This window comes from Sipha flava, unplaced genomic scaffold, assembly GCF_003268045.1.
Source record: "Sipha flava isolate LNK unplaced genomic scaffold, YSA_version1 1_pilon_pilon, whole genome shotgun sequence".
Lineage (NCBI taxonomy): Eukaryota > Metazoa > Arthropoda > Insecta > Hemiptera > Aphididae > Sipha > Sipha flava.
This window is the reverse complement of record NW_020272783.1, coordinates 1,096,313-1,114,426: the sequence shown is the minus strand read 5'-3', so window position 1 is coordinate 1,114,426 and position 18,114 is coordinate 1,096,313. Positions and strand designations below refer to the sequence as shown.

The window sequence follows — 18,114 nt, the reverse complement described above, 5'->3', positions numbered from 1 at the left end:
AGTATAATTACTTTGAAGTAATTATTGACAGTATACTATGTATTTACAATGGTATAAATTTATTTAAATAATTTTAATTTATATTTCTGTAAAAATAAAAATGTATACATTACAATTTTTTTTTAATATTTTCAACCTTTTCCCAACATCACCATCTAAATCATGAGAATATCCATATTCTGACATTTGTTGGCATAGTATACTCTCAACAAAATTAATGAGTTCATCACTACATATATCTATTTTATGCTTGTTCAATATAACTACTTTAAATAAATGAATTATCAATTTTATTTTAATCAATAACATTTCACTATTATTGAAACATATAAGAAGTAAGATGAATTTTCTCCTAACAATATAAATATTGCGCTTATGGCTTAAGAGAAACATGCTGTATATTTCAACAATACTTCAATACAAGAAAGCAGTGTGTGAAAAGCTGCCTCTATTTATTAATGAATTTTTGATCCTATTGTGATAATGTGATTTACATTTAGCAATAACAATATTATACAGTAAATATATTTTATGGTGCAATCTTACGTAAAGTATGAATTATATTTTAAACAGATTTCAATTGTGATATTATACCAACAAGGATTATGAATGTTTCCTAAAATTATCCCAAGTAAACCGTATATTTCATATTTATTTTATTTTCTATTTGCGGTATCTGATGCAAGAAGCATATTTTATATTTATTTATTTATTTTTTTTTTTGATTATCATTTAGATGAAAAATTTGTTAATGATTGCAATCACTAATTGTAAATTAACAATAAGAACAATACCATATTAATATAAATTGTTGAAGGATTTAAAAAGATTAACGGTATTGAATTTATTTTTCACTCCAAGCGTGTCTATAATCTTAAAATCTTGCTCTTTATATAACTGATGTGTATGGTGTATTGATGTGCATATTATTTATGACGTCATTTTCGCGTTTGATGAATTGAAAACCGTGCGTTATATACATAACACATTATACCTTGTACACTTCGTTTCCTTCCTCTGTGCGTTATGAGTTACCGTTCAGAAGTTACTCGATGTCGCGTACATACGTGATTTGTACCCGTTTCATTCGTTGGATCGCTGAAGACAATCGATAAACGCGGCGTCGCAACTAAAATACAACTCCAAATCATTGGCAATACTATCCACGGGCTGTGCGAATAATGCATTGTGCGAAAGTATAATAATATTCATCGGTGACAAAATCTCTGCTGTGGGGTCGTAAAATATTCCAAATGACCTCTTTATTATTTTAAACACATACATATCTAGTATAATGTATTTTTGCGTTTGAAACAGTTTCAATAACAGTATATTAATTTTAATTGATTCTTTCATACAGTACTTAAATTTATTAATGTTAAATGTTTGAATACAACCTAAATATGATACCTACTTAACTTTATGACTAAGAGTAAAAATGAGTTTTTTTTATATAATATTTATACTGCAACCGGCTTAATTTATTTGTTTTGTGATTATGTAGTATAATGAGGGTTTTAAACTTATGTAATAAATATTATATATATTTTTTTAAATATTACGAATATGATACATAACAATTGTGTCTTTAAATATTCTTCTTTTGATTTCTAGAAAAATAAATTTATAAAATTATTGAAACACGTTTAAAATTTAAAAAATGCTTTTTTTTTTTTTTAAGTAGGTACTATAAAATTAACTTAAAATACATTCAAAGCAATAAAAATACGTTTAAAACGCGTTAAGAAATGTATAGATTTAAATAATTATTGCCTAAGCTTTTAAGGCCGGAATGTAAACATGGACATACTTCGTTTCAGACTCATCCACCCAGTCTTGTAAACCTGTATCAAATTTGTTTATTGCGCCATACCTATGTACAAATAATGAATACTTACTTTATTCATATACATGAATAATGAATTTAAAATGCACGTTAAAATCTATTAAAATACATTGTGCGTAAATTCGAATTCAAATCATTATTTTAAAATATTCAATATGCATTTTATTAATTTATAAAAATTACAGCTCAATAGGTTAGATTCTCTTCAAAATATCCATATATATATTTTGTTTTCCACAATCGCGATCTTGTGACGATGATGACAACCGCCTCAATGAATACGGTCATCGACGCGCTGTCGCCTGCTGCCGTTACTTCTACCGCTGCCACGACGGGGCAGCAGTAGTAACGATCGCCATCACTACCACCGGGTGGTAGCGCAAGCGCGTGAGCGGGGAGCGGGACGGGCGGCCCTGGTTTCGAAATGCAGTGCGCCGCGTCGGTGGCGGGAAATATTGATCCGGACCGACTGGCCCGCCTGCCGCGCGTAGTTTCGCAGGGCGCCGTCAGCAGACGCTGTACCGATCTCGCGGTAACAGCACCGGCGTACCATCCCGCGGTTTTTTCTCACCGGTCGTCAGTCTGTCCGTTACCGGTGTCCGTTAAACCACTGCTGTCGTCGTGTCTTCGTCCGTTAGTGGTCGTCGCGCGTAGTCGTTGTTTATTGTTTTTTTTTTCTTTGTTTTAAGTTTTTCATTTTAACTTCACTCGACCGCGGGTTTTTGGTTTTTTTCTTTTTTTTTTTTTTTTGACAAATAGTTATGTTTTTCGAATTCGGCTACGGCATCTGAACGATTTCATAAAGTTGCGGATAAAGTATTTTTGCTGTCGAAGATTCGTTGAAGTCTTCGTCGTAGTTATCACCAATCCATTTTCTTCGAATTTTAACATGAGGTCGACATTCACCATCGCTCCGGGTCTGGTCGTCACCCTAATGCTGTTGTGCGGCTCGGCGTTAGCGTTAAGTTTCAACGGCAACGACAAAACGGTTATCGACACGCTAGCGTGGACTAGCGATCTGTCCGAGGTACGTTGAAGCTTACACGCATTGTTCGATACACATATTTTAACGTATTCATTACCAGACATTATTATAATATAGGTACCTTGTGTGTAGATACTGTACACATAAGGTATTTTTTTTGTTCCGCTTTCGCATCAAGTCTATTTAGGTGTTACGTATCCGTCCGTTTAAGTTCTCCACGTCTATTTTACGGGTTTTTTAGGCGCTACACTTTTACATCGGATATGTTTAGGCGTTTCGTTTCTGTGGAACAACGACTGTTGCAATTTTTTTCGTCCGTGATTAGTTGTTATTAATAGGTGAAATCCGTAGGTGGGTGCGAATCTTGGTCGATCAGCAAACTGGTTTTTGATAGATTAAAAAAACAAAAATCACTTCTGGATACATTTATTATTATCTTTGTTGTTAGACTACGGATGAGAAATCTAATTTATACGTTTATGATAGATCTTATACGAGTTGTTTATTGGCGAAACGGTTTTTCGGTAACATCCTATACGTTAAGTAGATGATGTTTTCCATGTGTTGTACGTTGGCATTAAACTCGACTGTATAAATATAATAACGACATGCAATTTTTTTTTTTTTTTTATATATACAATTTTTCTTATTTTACGTATTTTTAGGTATTATTTTTGAACTGTTAGTATACTGTAAATTTATATTTACAAAATTGTAATTTAATGGAACATTTTCGAGATGAATTAATTATTATAAGCCGCTGTTGTGCAGCAAGTGTGCTTCGGCGTACTTCCGGGAAACAACCGGTTAATGTTTCGTCGTTTAGCCTATATAATAGTTGCGCATTATAATAACATTTTTTATCAATACATTTCGGTCAACATAAAAAGGGTTGCTATCGGAAGAAAAGTATCACGTATCCTACGTGCAACTCGGTATCGTTTTATGTTGTAAGAAAAAATGATTTAAAACATAGAATATGTTATTCCTCAATTCATACAGTTCGTTCAGCGCACTATGCTTCTAACATTTTTTCCTGTCCGATTCCGTTTGTTACCGTCGTATAAAACCGTGTAGGTACGCAAATCGTCAATCGAACAAGGGAGAAGAGATCGCGTAAGAGCGGCACAAAGTGATGCCAGGATCTCGTGGTATAAACGCGGTGGCGGCGATGAAGCGCAATAACCGGTATTCGCCGTTACTACAATGCCCCCCCGATGGACCATGACGGGGCACATGTATACGTGTATATCTGTTGTGTGTGTAGCAACCTGTGCCAGGTGTTTTCGGAGAACGAGGAAAAAAAATCGAATCTCCATGTAGTCGCGTTTATTCCCGTGCGTATGTTATGTATTATGTGTGTGCGCGCGCATTCAAGTGTGTGTGTGTGTGTGTGTGTGTGTGTGTGTGTGTGTGTGTGTGGATGTACGTACCTGCACAGCAGCGCGAACGCACAAAAGACCATCGCCAAATCATCTCCGCTTCTATTTATTGGTACCGAGGTAACCTGATAATTTTCCGCTCCATAAAAAAAAAAAAAAAAATTCACCCTATTGTGTTGCTACCCAGCTGTGTCCATGGAATCTATAGATCGTAACACTGGGTACTCGGTGGTGACGATCACGAGGTAATGCACATCATCTCCGTTTTCATATAAGGCCATCGACAGACGAGTGTTCGTGTATAAATCATACTGCACATTTCTTTAATCACATATCATACTTGTAGCCGACTGAAAATATATATAACATTATGAAGTGAACAAATGATATTTAATAAATCATAAGTGTAATAATATATGCACGTATAACGTTCAATCGATTCGGGATTTGATTTCCTTGTTTTTAACCGCTTTTAATCGAAATATATTCGGCTCATTACGAGCACATACATTACCTACAATACACCCACGCATAACACACCCGTCCCAGCAGAGTATAATTATATACCGATGATTTCGATCATAATTTTACGAACCCGTAGTTTATATTTCATCCGACGGGCGATTGTGGTTGATTTATGCGTATTAGACATTTTAAAAACCCTATTAGAAAGTATTACAACTTCCTAACTTTTTTATAGACATCAATATGTGAGGAAAATTATGCTTATGTATTTTCTCTTTTATCATGAAAATGATTAAAGTATAAATAAGGCATGCAGTTATAAGGTATGCGATTTGATAAAATTTAAACCACCTATATTTTGACATCGAAGTAATTTTAGTAATTACTTGTGATTGATAATAATAAACTGCAAGAAATTCATCAACCTATGTACATTTTGTTCTTAATAGACATTTATTCGCTTATGATTTATCTTACTGAATATTCACGGTCAATGTCAAGGTTTTTCATTGTGCATCTATTTAGCGGATATAACGCAGTGTAAAAATTATTGTTTCGGTGTACGATGGTGTACGCCTATTATTTGGTTTAATCCGAAATATAAGCGTTATTACAACATCGAAATGACAGAAATTTCCGTAAATTTGCGAAGTACCTCCACTCTTTGTATACCTGGACTATCTGGACCTATTGTTATTACATAAAGACAGGTGTTGCCAGGTGACCACCTGGCAATTTTATATCCTGCAATTCAACTCTTCTGAAACTTCTATGTGCTATGACATTGACCTTGAATGTAGAATACAATATGTATATACATGTGTCTATACGTACACCAGTTTATCTCGTGGGGAGGGGAGCGACCCACGTAAATTAATGTAATGTTATGGACTAAAATATTACACTATGCATTAAAAACGCAAGTCCTTATTATTTCTCGTTCGATATTCGGCGTAGACGCGTTCATCTAAACGTAGTTGTATTCTTGTAATAATTATATTTTATTTCGATACACGTATACGAGATATATATTTTTTCTATAAATATATATGTATGCAGAGCGATTGCTCAAGATAAAATAAATTAATATTATGCTATAGGTACCTATAATCAACTAAGGGATTATAAGTTGCGTTTTTTAGTATATAGTTATAGTATATTACCAATAATCTTGTATTTAAATCGCGTTTGTTATAATTAGTAATTTTAGTGTTTATCGTTTGAATTATTATTTAAACTTTTATAATACATACGCACATATACATGATAATTATTAATATAATACGAGCATATGGATATTTAAAAATAGCTTTATACTTCGCGATCCCGTAAAATTGTTATATTTTTCGCATAAGAATGAAAACATGTCTACTAGTTGATACAAATGTTTACTGTGTGTTTATCTTATAAAATATTCATTGGACGTATTTAGGGTGACGCCAGTCGGAAGGGATTTTTTCAGTCGATAGCATAAAATATACAATGAAGTTATTTCGCTAAAATATGAGTACATATAGGGAGAGTGAGTTTTACGGACAGTGTTTTGAAACAATTGTAAAATTTCATTGTTATATGACGTTGAAGTTTTTATAAAACAGATTTTAGTTTCTATAGTTTTTTTCCTCTAAAACATTGTAATACGACTATAATCATTTAACAGTTTATATTTTGAATGTAAGGTTATTATTTTATTTAACCAGTTTTTATGTTTTTTCATTTCTAACGAAAATAATAATAATAATAATAGTTATCAGTGCGTTGGTGTACATGTAGTCTTGTGACATTAGAATGAATCTTGTTGAGGCACCTCGTGGCGTTATAGATTATATTCTACTGTCGGTCTAATTATTGCTGTCATCGTTTATATGTCTTCTGAATGCACGTCGCCGTTGGGTAAATAATTTTCGAAGTGTCTTTAGGTAGTTGCTTAAGAAATCGTGTACTTGTTGTCAAAGATTTCTATCTTTGTTTACATTTGGACGTGTCTTAGTATTTTTATTTAACACAATTTTCATAATAATATATACCAATAGTAAAAATTCATTTTAATATTTCCCATCGAATTGGAAATAAATTGTAACAAAATGAAAAATGTGGCTATTCAATGGTGCGTAGTTTTGTGGTTGCCCGAGTGCAATGGCCGCAACGCGGACAATTGGTAGTTTTTATTTTTGAACGATATTTAGACTGTGTGATTAGATTATAGGATAGAAAGTGAAAGAAAAATGTGTAAGATACCTGTGGATTGTATAGTTATATATGCACTATAAGTCGCATTCACATAATAATAATTGTATAATAAAATACTGCATTTTTTCAGTTCTCTGGTAGTTTAAGCATTAGTCCGTAACGAAACTATGAGTCACGTTTGTATTAGTGCTCTAAGAAAATCGGAAGATGATTAATACCATACATAAATGTGAATTGTTAGAATCTCGGTTAAAATATACCTTCTATATGGACGTTAATCAATTAAAAGAATTGGGCATTATTTTTTTATGTTATAAATAATAATATATATTTATAAAATCGTTTTTTTTTTCATTTCATCTATTATCTCCTTTATTAAAATTGTTATTTTTTTGAGTTAAATATTAATAAAAAATTAATCGATTTTCGAACTAAAGGTAAATGAGATTTGATTTAACATACGCCTACACATTGGCCTACAAATATAAGCTAGAATTTTATCCATCATGTAAGGTTAACATTTAATGTCCTCCTTAATTTTTTACTGCCCAAGTTTTTGTCGTGTTCTCCTCTTATGTAAGAGCTCTGCTATTTTTCTGTTAGTCTGTTTCGTATAGTTACAGTGCACTGATAAAATGCCTTATCATAAATAATATCGTGGTTCCTGATGACTATGCTTGAAGCCCTGGCAAGTGCTTGTCTGGCAGAATAGCACAATTATAGTCATATATTAGCAGATGTGAATATTGCCTGTGTATACATATAAATTATACGTCATATTGCGGTATGTATTATACCTATCCACAATGTTATGAAAACAACTACAGTGGACATTTATATATTTTATAAATGTGTGATTGTATAATGATTAAATAGGTATACATACAAATATCCAAGTTTGGGAGATTGGGAGAGCAAGATCGTTGAGAAAAAATTATATGGATTAATTTTTCAGTCTTTTCGATACGCATTTGTTTTTTATTGTTTCGCTAATATTTGCAATTCGTCATGTCTGAGCAAATCATTCAATATTTTAAAAAACGTTTAATCATGGACTATGAAGATACTTATATGTATTATGCAACATCATAAAAAGGTGTAATGTAAACCTGAGTAGACATATGTCATACTCTTCAGATTGCTTAATATTGCGGCAAATTACGAAGAAAAAATAGTTGTGCGCGTAAATCCGAATATTGATAGTGGCTGTCGATAGTGTTGATGTAGTTATTTGAATAAGATTGTAATGGAGCACTTTTCGAGATGAAAAACGCACTAGCACAAATTAGTTGAAAACTATAAAAGTGCTTAAACGCTTGCTACTATACATATTGAAGTACCAACACGTAAGGGTGTATGTATAGTTCGTACTTCATAATATAGGTATACTCTTGAGTTATAATAATGTCCTTTTAATCATATAACATCATAAATTAGCACTTAATTTTATTAGAAAAATAGTGAAAGTTAACGAAAAGTACGTAGTTTTTGAATCAGTAAATTACCTATATTTGTGGCGAGGAGGGGAATGGAATTAGAGACTCTGCGCATATGTTGATAATACAAAATGAGAACCACGATAGTTACGATAAAAAAAAAAAAAAAAATGTGCAGCCTTGCATTATATAGTTTATATCGCCTTCAGGCCGTCAAATTATATATAATAATACATTTGTTAATCTCTTAGATTTTTAACTCGTATACCTGCTGAGTGTGTGTAGTATGCATTCGAAACATCAAAAGTCACAATAGTGATAATAATAAAAATAATAATAAAACCGTTGGTTCGAACTGGCATTATGTACACGTGCAACCGTCTTCGTGGATGTAAGTGTAGCGCCCACGGGAGTGCCAATTGCAACGTAATATTATTTTTCGCATTCGCAGATATCGCGTTTCGAGTGACCGACATTCGTCATTGGTCCCCGCATCGCGTTCATCCGGCAGACGTGAACGCCTGCGCCGATTGCCGATAAGCGTATAGGATACTCGTCGTATACGTATTCGCGCCATTCGCTTTATCCCTGAAGGCACCCGAGTGTGTCTTGTATATACAATATAATGTAGTATTGTAAAAATATTGATCGCAAGCGTGCGCGCTCTCTCCAAAAACGTGGTGGCGGCGGTGGTACCACCACCACCACCATTGGTCCCTCGGTCAGAATTGGGCCGCTGGCGGGCGGCCGGGACGTGCCGTGCGGCAGCCAGGGTTCAAGAACCCCCGAGGGAAGGGCTCGGCGACACATAGGGGTAGAAATCCGGCGCCACGGCCGACTTTTATGTACGTGTGGCGGCGGCGGCGTACGGAAAACTAAACCTCTCCGTCCTTATAGCTATATATATAGCCGTACGCTATAGTCAACGGGCAAACAGCCGCGGCGTGTATAATATTATTTTATGGCCACCACGCGCTGCTGATGTAATTATTCGTTTGACTAATATCGCTTTAACTCGCATGTGTACGCACCCATCAAGTACCGTTTTTGCTTATACCTTTGATGTACCTATACTTAATTCTCTTCGAGAATTTCACATGCAGTATTCATAGACGATCCTGCACCGTTCATTACTCTGTAGCTTTGTTCATTACGTGCAATACTATTGTACCTCTCGCATTCGACAGTTTGATTTTCAACGTGTTGCAGTCGAATCTCGGGTGTACTAAAATATTCGTCGATACCGTATATATTAACGAGCTGTTTACTTTATTTTCAAGAGTTTTCCTAATCCCGGATAATTTTTTCAAAACTTAAACACCATCAGTTTCCGTCATTTGATCAATAACATTGTTAGGCGTTGAACAACTAAAAAGTATAAACGGTAACACGAGTACTAATATTAATCTTGCTTAGCGGTAACTAAATCGTTTTAGTCTATATACAGTGAAACTTGTTTTAGAATTTTATGAAAAAAATATCACCAACGCGAAAATATAGCTTTGTAAGTCTTTAAAAGAAGCCTAAAGTACGTTTCGATGAAATTAAATTTACTTCTATGATTTTTACAAGTAGAAATATATTCTTTGCAGTCGATAATAACTTTACGTAGGTGCTCACAGACGTGCATTGCACAGTAGTGATAGCCGGTAGGACGTGTGCTATAGTATTATCGTTTTTGAACAGTAATACAATACTCCTACTGTGGTGCTATTATAGTTCTCTTAATATTTACGGAGAAAGTGATTAAAATTATAAAGAATATCAGTTAAAAATGGTTTCGCTTTTTGTATTTTAGGTTCTAAAACGTATTTTTACTATTAACCCGATCTAAATTATATCATTTAATATCTAATAATGTCTTCAATTTAAAAAAAAACCTTTATCAGTAAATTTCATACAGACAAACCATAATAGTACAGATGAATCGCTTCCTTATGTGTTTTCATAGAATTCATAGTTGACATTTTATTGCTTACTGGTTTATGTTAATATATTAAAACATTTGCTCTAGTTTCAAGGGAAAATAATTTTGCATGATACTTTTTATGTATAAAATTGTGAAAGAAAATGTATTTCATAAATTCGTTTTCTCTTTGTCCGTGAGCTTTCTCTCAGGTTATTTACTTTTAACAATAATTTTATTATTATAAATTGTATGTATATATATATGATGTACTTATATACTCTGTTTTTATTGTTTAATTAAATAATTAATTTTACTAAATTATTGTTTAATATAATTAGTTTACATAGTAATAAAATAACTTCACAAATTAAATATTACTATTATTTATAATTAAGCTTCATACAACCTTCAAAAATATTTTTAGAAAAATTATTATGAAGAAATATTGTCAACACAATTTTTAATTATAATACAAGTATCATGTGTGTATTACATTAATTCAATCGTTAAAAATTAAAATGATTTTCATAAAACTTTGGCTGGTTTTTTGTTTTAGTAATGTTTTTATTATAGAAGAGTGTGTTATAGATAGTGTTATAAATACTTAATAAAAATATTTTAGAACTTATATTTTCTTCATTGATAAAATGGTTTTTATGTTGTGAAATAAAGTACATGGTTATTTATAAAAAAGCATTGTATTGACTAACCCAAAATTCGTATCGATTATATTTAAATTTAAATTTATTAAGTGGCAAAGGAGTATTTTTCAATCGGTCAAATAACTGACACTCAAATGTTACTTATTTATCTCTCGTTGGTAAGTGTTAGGTATAAGTAATTCGTATTGCGCTTTCTAAATTACTTAAAACAACGAGAAAATCCTCCCAAATATCATTACTTTGAAAATCACTATGTCACGGTTGTTGATATCGTCCAAAAATTCCCACGAATATTTTGCGGACAGAACGCAGCTACCGGTAATTTTGTACTGACGTAGAAAAAAAAAAAAAACATACCCATATGATAACGTAGTGAATCGTCCTTTTTTGTATCTACATCTCGTCTATGCGGTAGTGTCTTCCCGAGTACGTGCATAAAAATGTAGCCCATTTTTTTTTTCAATAGACATCAGCACGGCGGTTCAATAGCTAGTAGAACATGGATTGCTGCTATTGTTGTGTAAAGCATATAATGTATAGTAGGTATATGTACGATGTATACGTATTAATTTAGAGACCCGTATTTCATTTCTTTTGTATGACTAACTTTTATAAGTCACTGTGTTATTTTTCATCATTTTTATTTAAAAGTATATATATATAGACATAAATTTATACTTACTAAAACGTGTCTTTGAATTTGGGGAGCGAGATAGAGAGAATGTCGACGTAGCTAATATAATATAACAGGGTTAAACGATTTTACATCGACTCGAAATCATCGTTCTTGTAAATTGAGTTTTATCATATGTAATTGACATTTAATGATACGTAGTAATTTCTGTAGTAATTTGTGTTATATCTATTGTTAATTTCAGATCGATTAATTTGACGAGCTCAGAAAATTATTTTCACCTTTTATCCATCATACTTATTTTGCTGATCGATTATAGGCTTCTTCGAGTACCCTTGATATGTATGTTTACTGTACAAACCATCTTTCAAAATCACCACGCTTGTAAAAATACATTATCCCTTTGAATATAATGTTCGAATAATTTACATAACTATTGTATGTCCAGTATTTTTAAAAAGGTATGGAAAATGTACTTAAAATATTTTATATACTTATTACTCGTATTATTATACTCCTGTTTAGAAATAAATATTTATATTCTTTTGAAAATAAACTAGAATACGTCACATTTATTATTGTTTAGATTGAATTAAATTAAGTGAGTATTTTTATTTTTTGAATGTACTATTACAATCGGTTTCTTTTTGGTTTTATATGCAATGCTTCTTCAAGACCGGATTAGTACCGTCCTATTATATGCATTGTAAAAAATATAATAATAAACAGAGTCATAAACTTTATTTAACGATATGTTCAATTCAAAGGATACGGGTCCTTTTTTGTGCCCTTTAATAAACGAATAAAGAAAATTAGTCGGTATCCCACGGTATATAAGTATTAAATAAATTATAATGATTCAGTGTCTTAGTATTGAACTTATGAGTGAGTCAGAAGTTCTAAGACGTTATTATTATTTAACTCAAACATTCAAATTTAATTGTATCTCTAACTTTATTTTCATTATTGTTATTTTATTTAATAATTTCAAGTTTATTAAACGAATAAATTATTATTATTTGTTTAAGTACTATAAAATAAAAATTGTTAGTAAAAAAGTTATTGGTTGATATTCAAAATAAATTTACCTATGATACAAAAAGAGAGAATATATTGTGTATATTTTGAAGGCATGTTTTATTGTGTTGACATGTTTTCTTTAATCTGAAATTGTTATTGGTATACATTATCGAAATTTGCACATTTTCATTGTATATTTAATATTCGTTTACTTGTATTGGTTTAAGATATATTGATAAATCGTGATACTCGAATTGTTGTTATGATTTGAATATTTTTGTATTGTTTTTTTTATTGTTACTTTAAATTCTTAGATTATAAAATACTTTTGGTGAAATTCATGTGGTTAAATAAATTATTATAGAATTATCATTATATTACAATAAGTTATTAAATATATTATAATACTTGTTGTTGTCTGTGAATTACCTTTTCTAAATTTTCATTAGTCTCGTACCTACTTAATTCAATCTAAAAACCATTATTTATCCATTATAAATCAACTAAAAGAGTGAAAAATACTATTATAGTGAATTATATTATGTAAATGCAATAACTATCCGGGTATAAGTTATAAATGTATTGAAATTAAATTAGGAATATTTATTAATTATATAAATTAAATACTTTTATACGTATTGGTGGTTATAAAGACATAATTATGAGAATGATCATGTTTTATTTTTTAAAAGTCCTAATTCATAACGTTATCTTAAGGGGACGTCACGCAGTGATACGGTCTAACAGAGTGTAAATGTTTGAGGAGTAATTAGAAGAAAATAGTATATATATATATATGTATGGTTTAGAGTAAAAAGGGCATCTATGTACCTGTGATTTGGATCCAGATGATTAATTGTGCATCGAAAATCGTCTTATAATTGATGTATGATCGCTCAGAGGCAATGACAATGAATTTTCAACCGTGGTAAAATGAGTTCAACGAGCCACTGTCGTTCCGTTTGACGTGCTTCAAGGTGTATTCCTTGCTTGTCGGATATAAAAATTTAGTTTTGTTTGTAACTTATTCGTGTAGTTTCAATTAATCGCTTTAACTTACCAGTGAAAAACAAAATATAAAGAACAATTATATTTTGAATCGAAGTATTTACTATTTGTTATGTAAGTAAGTGTGTGTAACAAAAACCAAAAATGTAATTTATTTTTATTCATTGTTTGGCTGCATTAGTTTTATACTCAAATATATACTTTTATTTGATTCTAATTAATTGAATTTGTTTTAAAATTTAATATGACATTGAAAAATCTAAAAATAAATAATGTTGGGCATTTATTTTTATTATTATCTATAGGCTAATGTGGTATTGTGATATTATATTTAAAAAAAAAAAAATTACATTTTTTATTCGAAAATTACGGTTTATATGGATTAAATTGTATGTTGTACATAAGAAGTGCTATACTGGATGTTAGGCTACTTGAATTAATACTGGTTTTGCAGTTAATAGTAATATTTATCTTATTTTGTAGGTAATAATTTAATTATGGGTCATTCTTAGTTTCTTAGTCGTCTCGAACTGTATTGTCTATAGAATCATTTAGTTCAATTGACAATCGATATATAAATAGTGTTAAAATTTGTTTCATCAGAAGTGTTATTGTTGGTGTCTATTACATTAACTGATATTTTTATTCAAACCTAAATGATCTCATAAATCGTCATAGTTCAAAATTTAAATACTATAAAAATATTGTTCAAAATATCAAAATATGATCTTTGAAACGAAATGACTTAATCATTTAATCGACTATATAGAAAGTAATAATTAAAAAGTTCTAGCAAAGGAGGACTATTTTCAAAAAAAAAACGGGACAGTTACTTGTTTTTTTATAAATGTAATGTAATAATACGGAATAATGAAACTGGACTATTTTCTAAAAAATGTATAAAAAGCGTCTGATTTATATTTTGAAGAGACAATGAGACATGATTACTAAAAAAGGGACAATTCTGTTCATACGGGACGTATGGTTATCCTACGCTAGTTAAATAAAAATTGAATTTTGGGTTTTGTTCTGTTGTAAAATTAAGTATAAATGTACTAATTTTTATTTACGTAATTTCTCAGAAGTCAGATTAACTTATAATTTATTTTTTTAGAATTTTAGAATATAAATTCAATGTTGTTTAACAATATTTATTTCCATGAGTAATTAACATATTTTGGGATATTTTTCTATAGATTCAATCAAAACTTCTTATTATTTTTTAAGTTGTTGTAATAATTAGATCAACTTGCTATCTAACACGTAATGCGGACCATTGCATATTGCTAAACAAGGACAATATTTATGTCATGCATATTTCACGTACTTGTTATTGTATAAATCAGTGGTTCACAAACTAGGGGCCGTAACTCTGCCTTTTTTCCTTTTCGGAAAAAAGAATTAAATGAAAGGCCCTTGAAATATTTATTTGATCTAAACTTTTTTCCTTATGTCTTAATTTATTTGTATTTATACATGTACATATAAAGATTTTTTAAAAGTAGGTACATTTAAAAATGTATTATACGTAATTATAGCTAATCTGTGTGACATAATAATGTAATTATAGTACGAGTATATAATTATGAAAAAATAATTAATGTTTTTGATTAGGGGAATCTTGACAGTTTTACATTAAATTTATGAGGGCTCCCTTAAAAAAAAGTTCTAGAAGCATTGGTATAAATTTCACTGCCTTTGTACATCATACATCACCTTTTATCAATGATATAAAAAGGATCATATCTATCCCACAGAAATCTAGCCATTAACGTTATAATTTTAGGGTTGTTATAATGTTATAATTCTAGCTCATAAGTTAATGTTTTAGTAACAAGGATTAACGGTAGTACTTTTTTTACTGGTTTACAGTATTTCAATAAACTATTGTATAATATAATATATATAAATATCTAATATCAAACTTGTGTTCACGTTATTATTCGTAGTTATCATTTCGGTCACAATATTTTTAAGCGTTGTCTTAACTTATAAATACAAAGGAGTTTTAAGTATTAATTATAATATAGTATTATTATTATTTATATAGTATCTTATACTATACATTATTCTTGATAAACCGTTAATAGCATGATTTTTTTGGTCATTACAATATATCAATATATAAATAAATAGTTATTTTATTATATTATAATTAAAATTTATTTCAATTCATTTATGTAATATTTTACTTAGATATTTTTTTTTTTTTTTATTACATTTTAATATCTATGTTATAAATTTGAATTTTTTAGTTAGTAAATAAATATAATAGAAAAAATAAATAAATAAATATTTATTATTAACTTGGAGTATTATTTGTAATGTATGGCTGGTTTTTAATCAAAAATATCATCAGGAATATATAAAATCAATAAAACTGCGAATCTAGATCATGAATTTTTAATTTGAAAACGATCATACTACATAATTATTATAAAACTTCAGGCTAAGAATTTATTTATTTATTTGTTTCTATATATAAACTATTTATTTATATATTAATTTACGAGTTTTAACCATTTACTAATTTTTATTTTATTTTTCATTATTTTGTCACTTGAAGTATGTAATTTATACGTACTGATATTACAGAATCTATATGTTTTCTACGTGAATGGTTAGTAGTATATATAATAAATATGTAGAATACCACTATTTATTTGGTCAAGATCAAACTAGATAACTAGATAACTGTTGAAAAACACAATAAAACCCTCAATATAGATATATCTTATATAGATCTAATATTTTCATACGCCTTACAGTCCAGTTGTATAATGGAAAGTATCAGAGTTTTATTTTATTACCCTTAATTATTTCTTGACCTCTCTTTGATTGAATAGCTAAATATAAATATTTTGAAATGGATTAAACTACATAATTCCTACTTTATGTGCATTTTAATTTAATATTAATTCTGTAAAAACTTAATTATGTAGCATACATGGGTAGGTACTTAATTATATTTATATTTACTTGGTATATTCTATTGAATAAATTGATTCATTTTACAAAGTACTGTCCAAATAATCAGTTGGCGTAAAATGTTATGAAGTTGTTATATTTAAACTACTTAACTTTGGTTATTTTTCTGATTTAATTTGTATTAAAATTGTATTGGTTTCGATTACTCTAAATGGTCTATATGTAAATTAAATATTAGAACTAGTTTAATGATACAAATATATTCATATGTTATGACTAAAAAAGCAACATTCATATAATATAATCAGTTGTTTAGTATAATGATATATATGAATAAACCGACATATGGTCTATAGAAACACCTACAATTAGCTGACGTCACTTGGTAGATTTGAATTTCATTAATCATCCATCATCATATCCCATCACAAACAGTTTTAACGCAATTACTATGCCTGACCTATAGTCTCCAAATTGAGGTCGGTAAACGGTTTTTATAAAATATAAAAGTTATGATAAAAACCGATTTTTTTTTTTTGTTGTTGTCTTATTTAAGTACAAACAATAAATACATACGTATACATATGTATATTTTGAATAAATATATGGTGTATATATGGTTGTCATGGTAACACTTGGTACCCCTAATATTCACAGAACTTCTATTAGAAGGGTCATTGGGATGTATTTGTACCCTTTTTAATTTCTCCCCTCGGTCAACGGATAATATACGCTTGGAGTTTAAATAATAATTCAAACCTTGTCAATTATTAAAAAAATAAAATCGACATTAATCTTATATGTATAATAACATAGTAACATTGTGTTGAAATTATTTTAATTTTATTCAATAACCAATTTATTAATACGGTTTTTCTTCCTTATGTAGAATATATTATTGTATTTAATAATACAAGTAATTAGAACCAAATTAATTGCGTTAGTTTAACAAGTCATGAGCAAACCAATTATTATTTGTATGATGAAAAATATTATTTTTTAAAAATATTTAATATATTATACTTATTTAGTTATTATATATTAGTATATAATGTTGAAGATTAATTATATATAGATTAATTTAGATAGTAATTAAACGAAGTTTAAAAATTATTTGCGTTTAACCTAGGCATGAAATATAAAAACCAGGTTCAAAATATTTATTAGTATTTATTATTTAAGAATACAAGTTTTTATACTAATAACTCAAAACTAATACATTTTTATTCATCTTCACGTGTTTAATTCACATTTTTAACTATTATATTATTATATTATTTGCGTAAAAGCTCAAAAAAGAGTCTTTCTATAAATGCAATGACTCATAAATTTATCTTTTACAAATGCCATGTTCTGTCTTATAACACTACACACATGAACTATGTAGGTAAGCTGATGGATTTCGTTACTGTGTTTAGCGCCATTTCTTTCTGACTCTAGAACAGGAACACGTACACTAACTAACCGGTTTGAATGGTATTATAAGGCTAAACGATCAATAAGTAATATATTAACCACGAAGGAAGGTCAAGTTTATTTATATTTTTTTTATAAAACAGGATTGGTTCTATTGTGTTACTTTTGATTTTGTGGAATTAATATTAATAATAATAATAATAATAATAATAATAATAATAATAATAATAATA

The 18,114-nt window shown here is 29.5% G+C and overlaps 1 protein-coding gene across 3 annotated transcripts in view; it reads left to right on the top strand.

Annotated features, from left to right (window-relative positions):
• LOC112682021 (fasciclin-1) overlaps positions 1 to 18,114 on the top strand; it is a 64,782-nt gene that overhangs the window by 26,960 nt on the left and 19,708 nt on the right. The window contains exon 1 of one of the 3 annotated variants that reach the window (XM_025552469.1): positions 2,358 to 2,873. The exons of the other annotated variants lie outside the window; for them this stretch is intronic. Within the exon in view, the coding sequence (XP_025408254.1) occupies positions 2,736 to 2,873 (138 nt within the window). The 5' untranslated portion in view covers positions 2,358 to 2,735. Of the gene's footprint in view, positions 1 to 2,357; positions 2,874 to 18,114 lie in introns of those variants that run through there. 3 annotated transcript variants of the gene reach the window in all.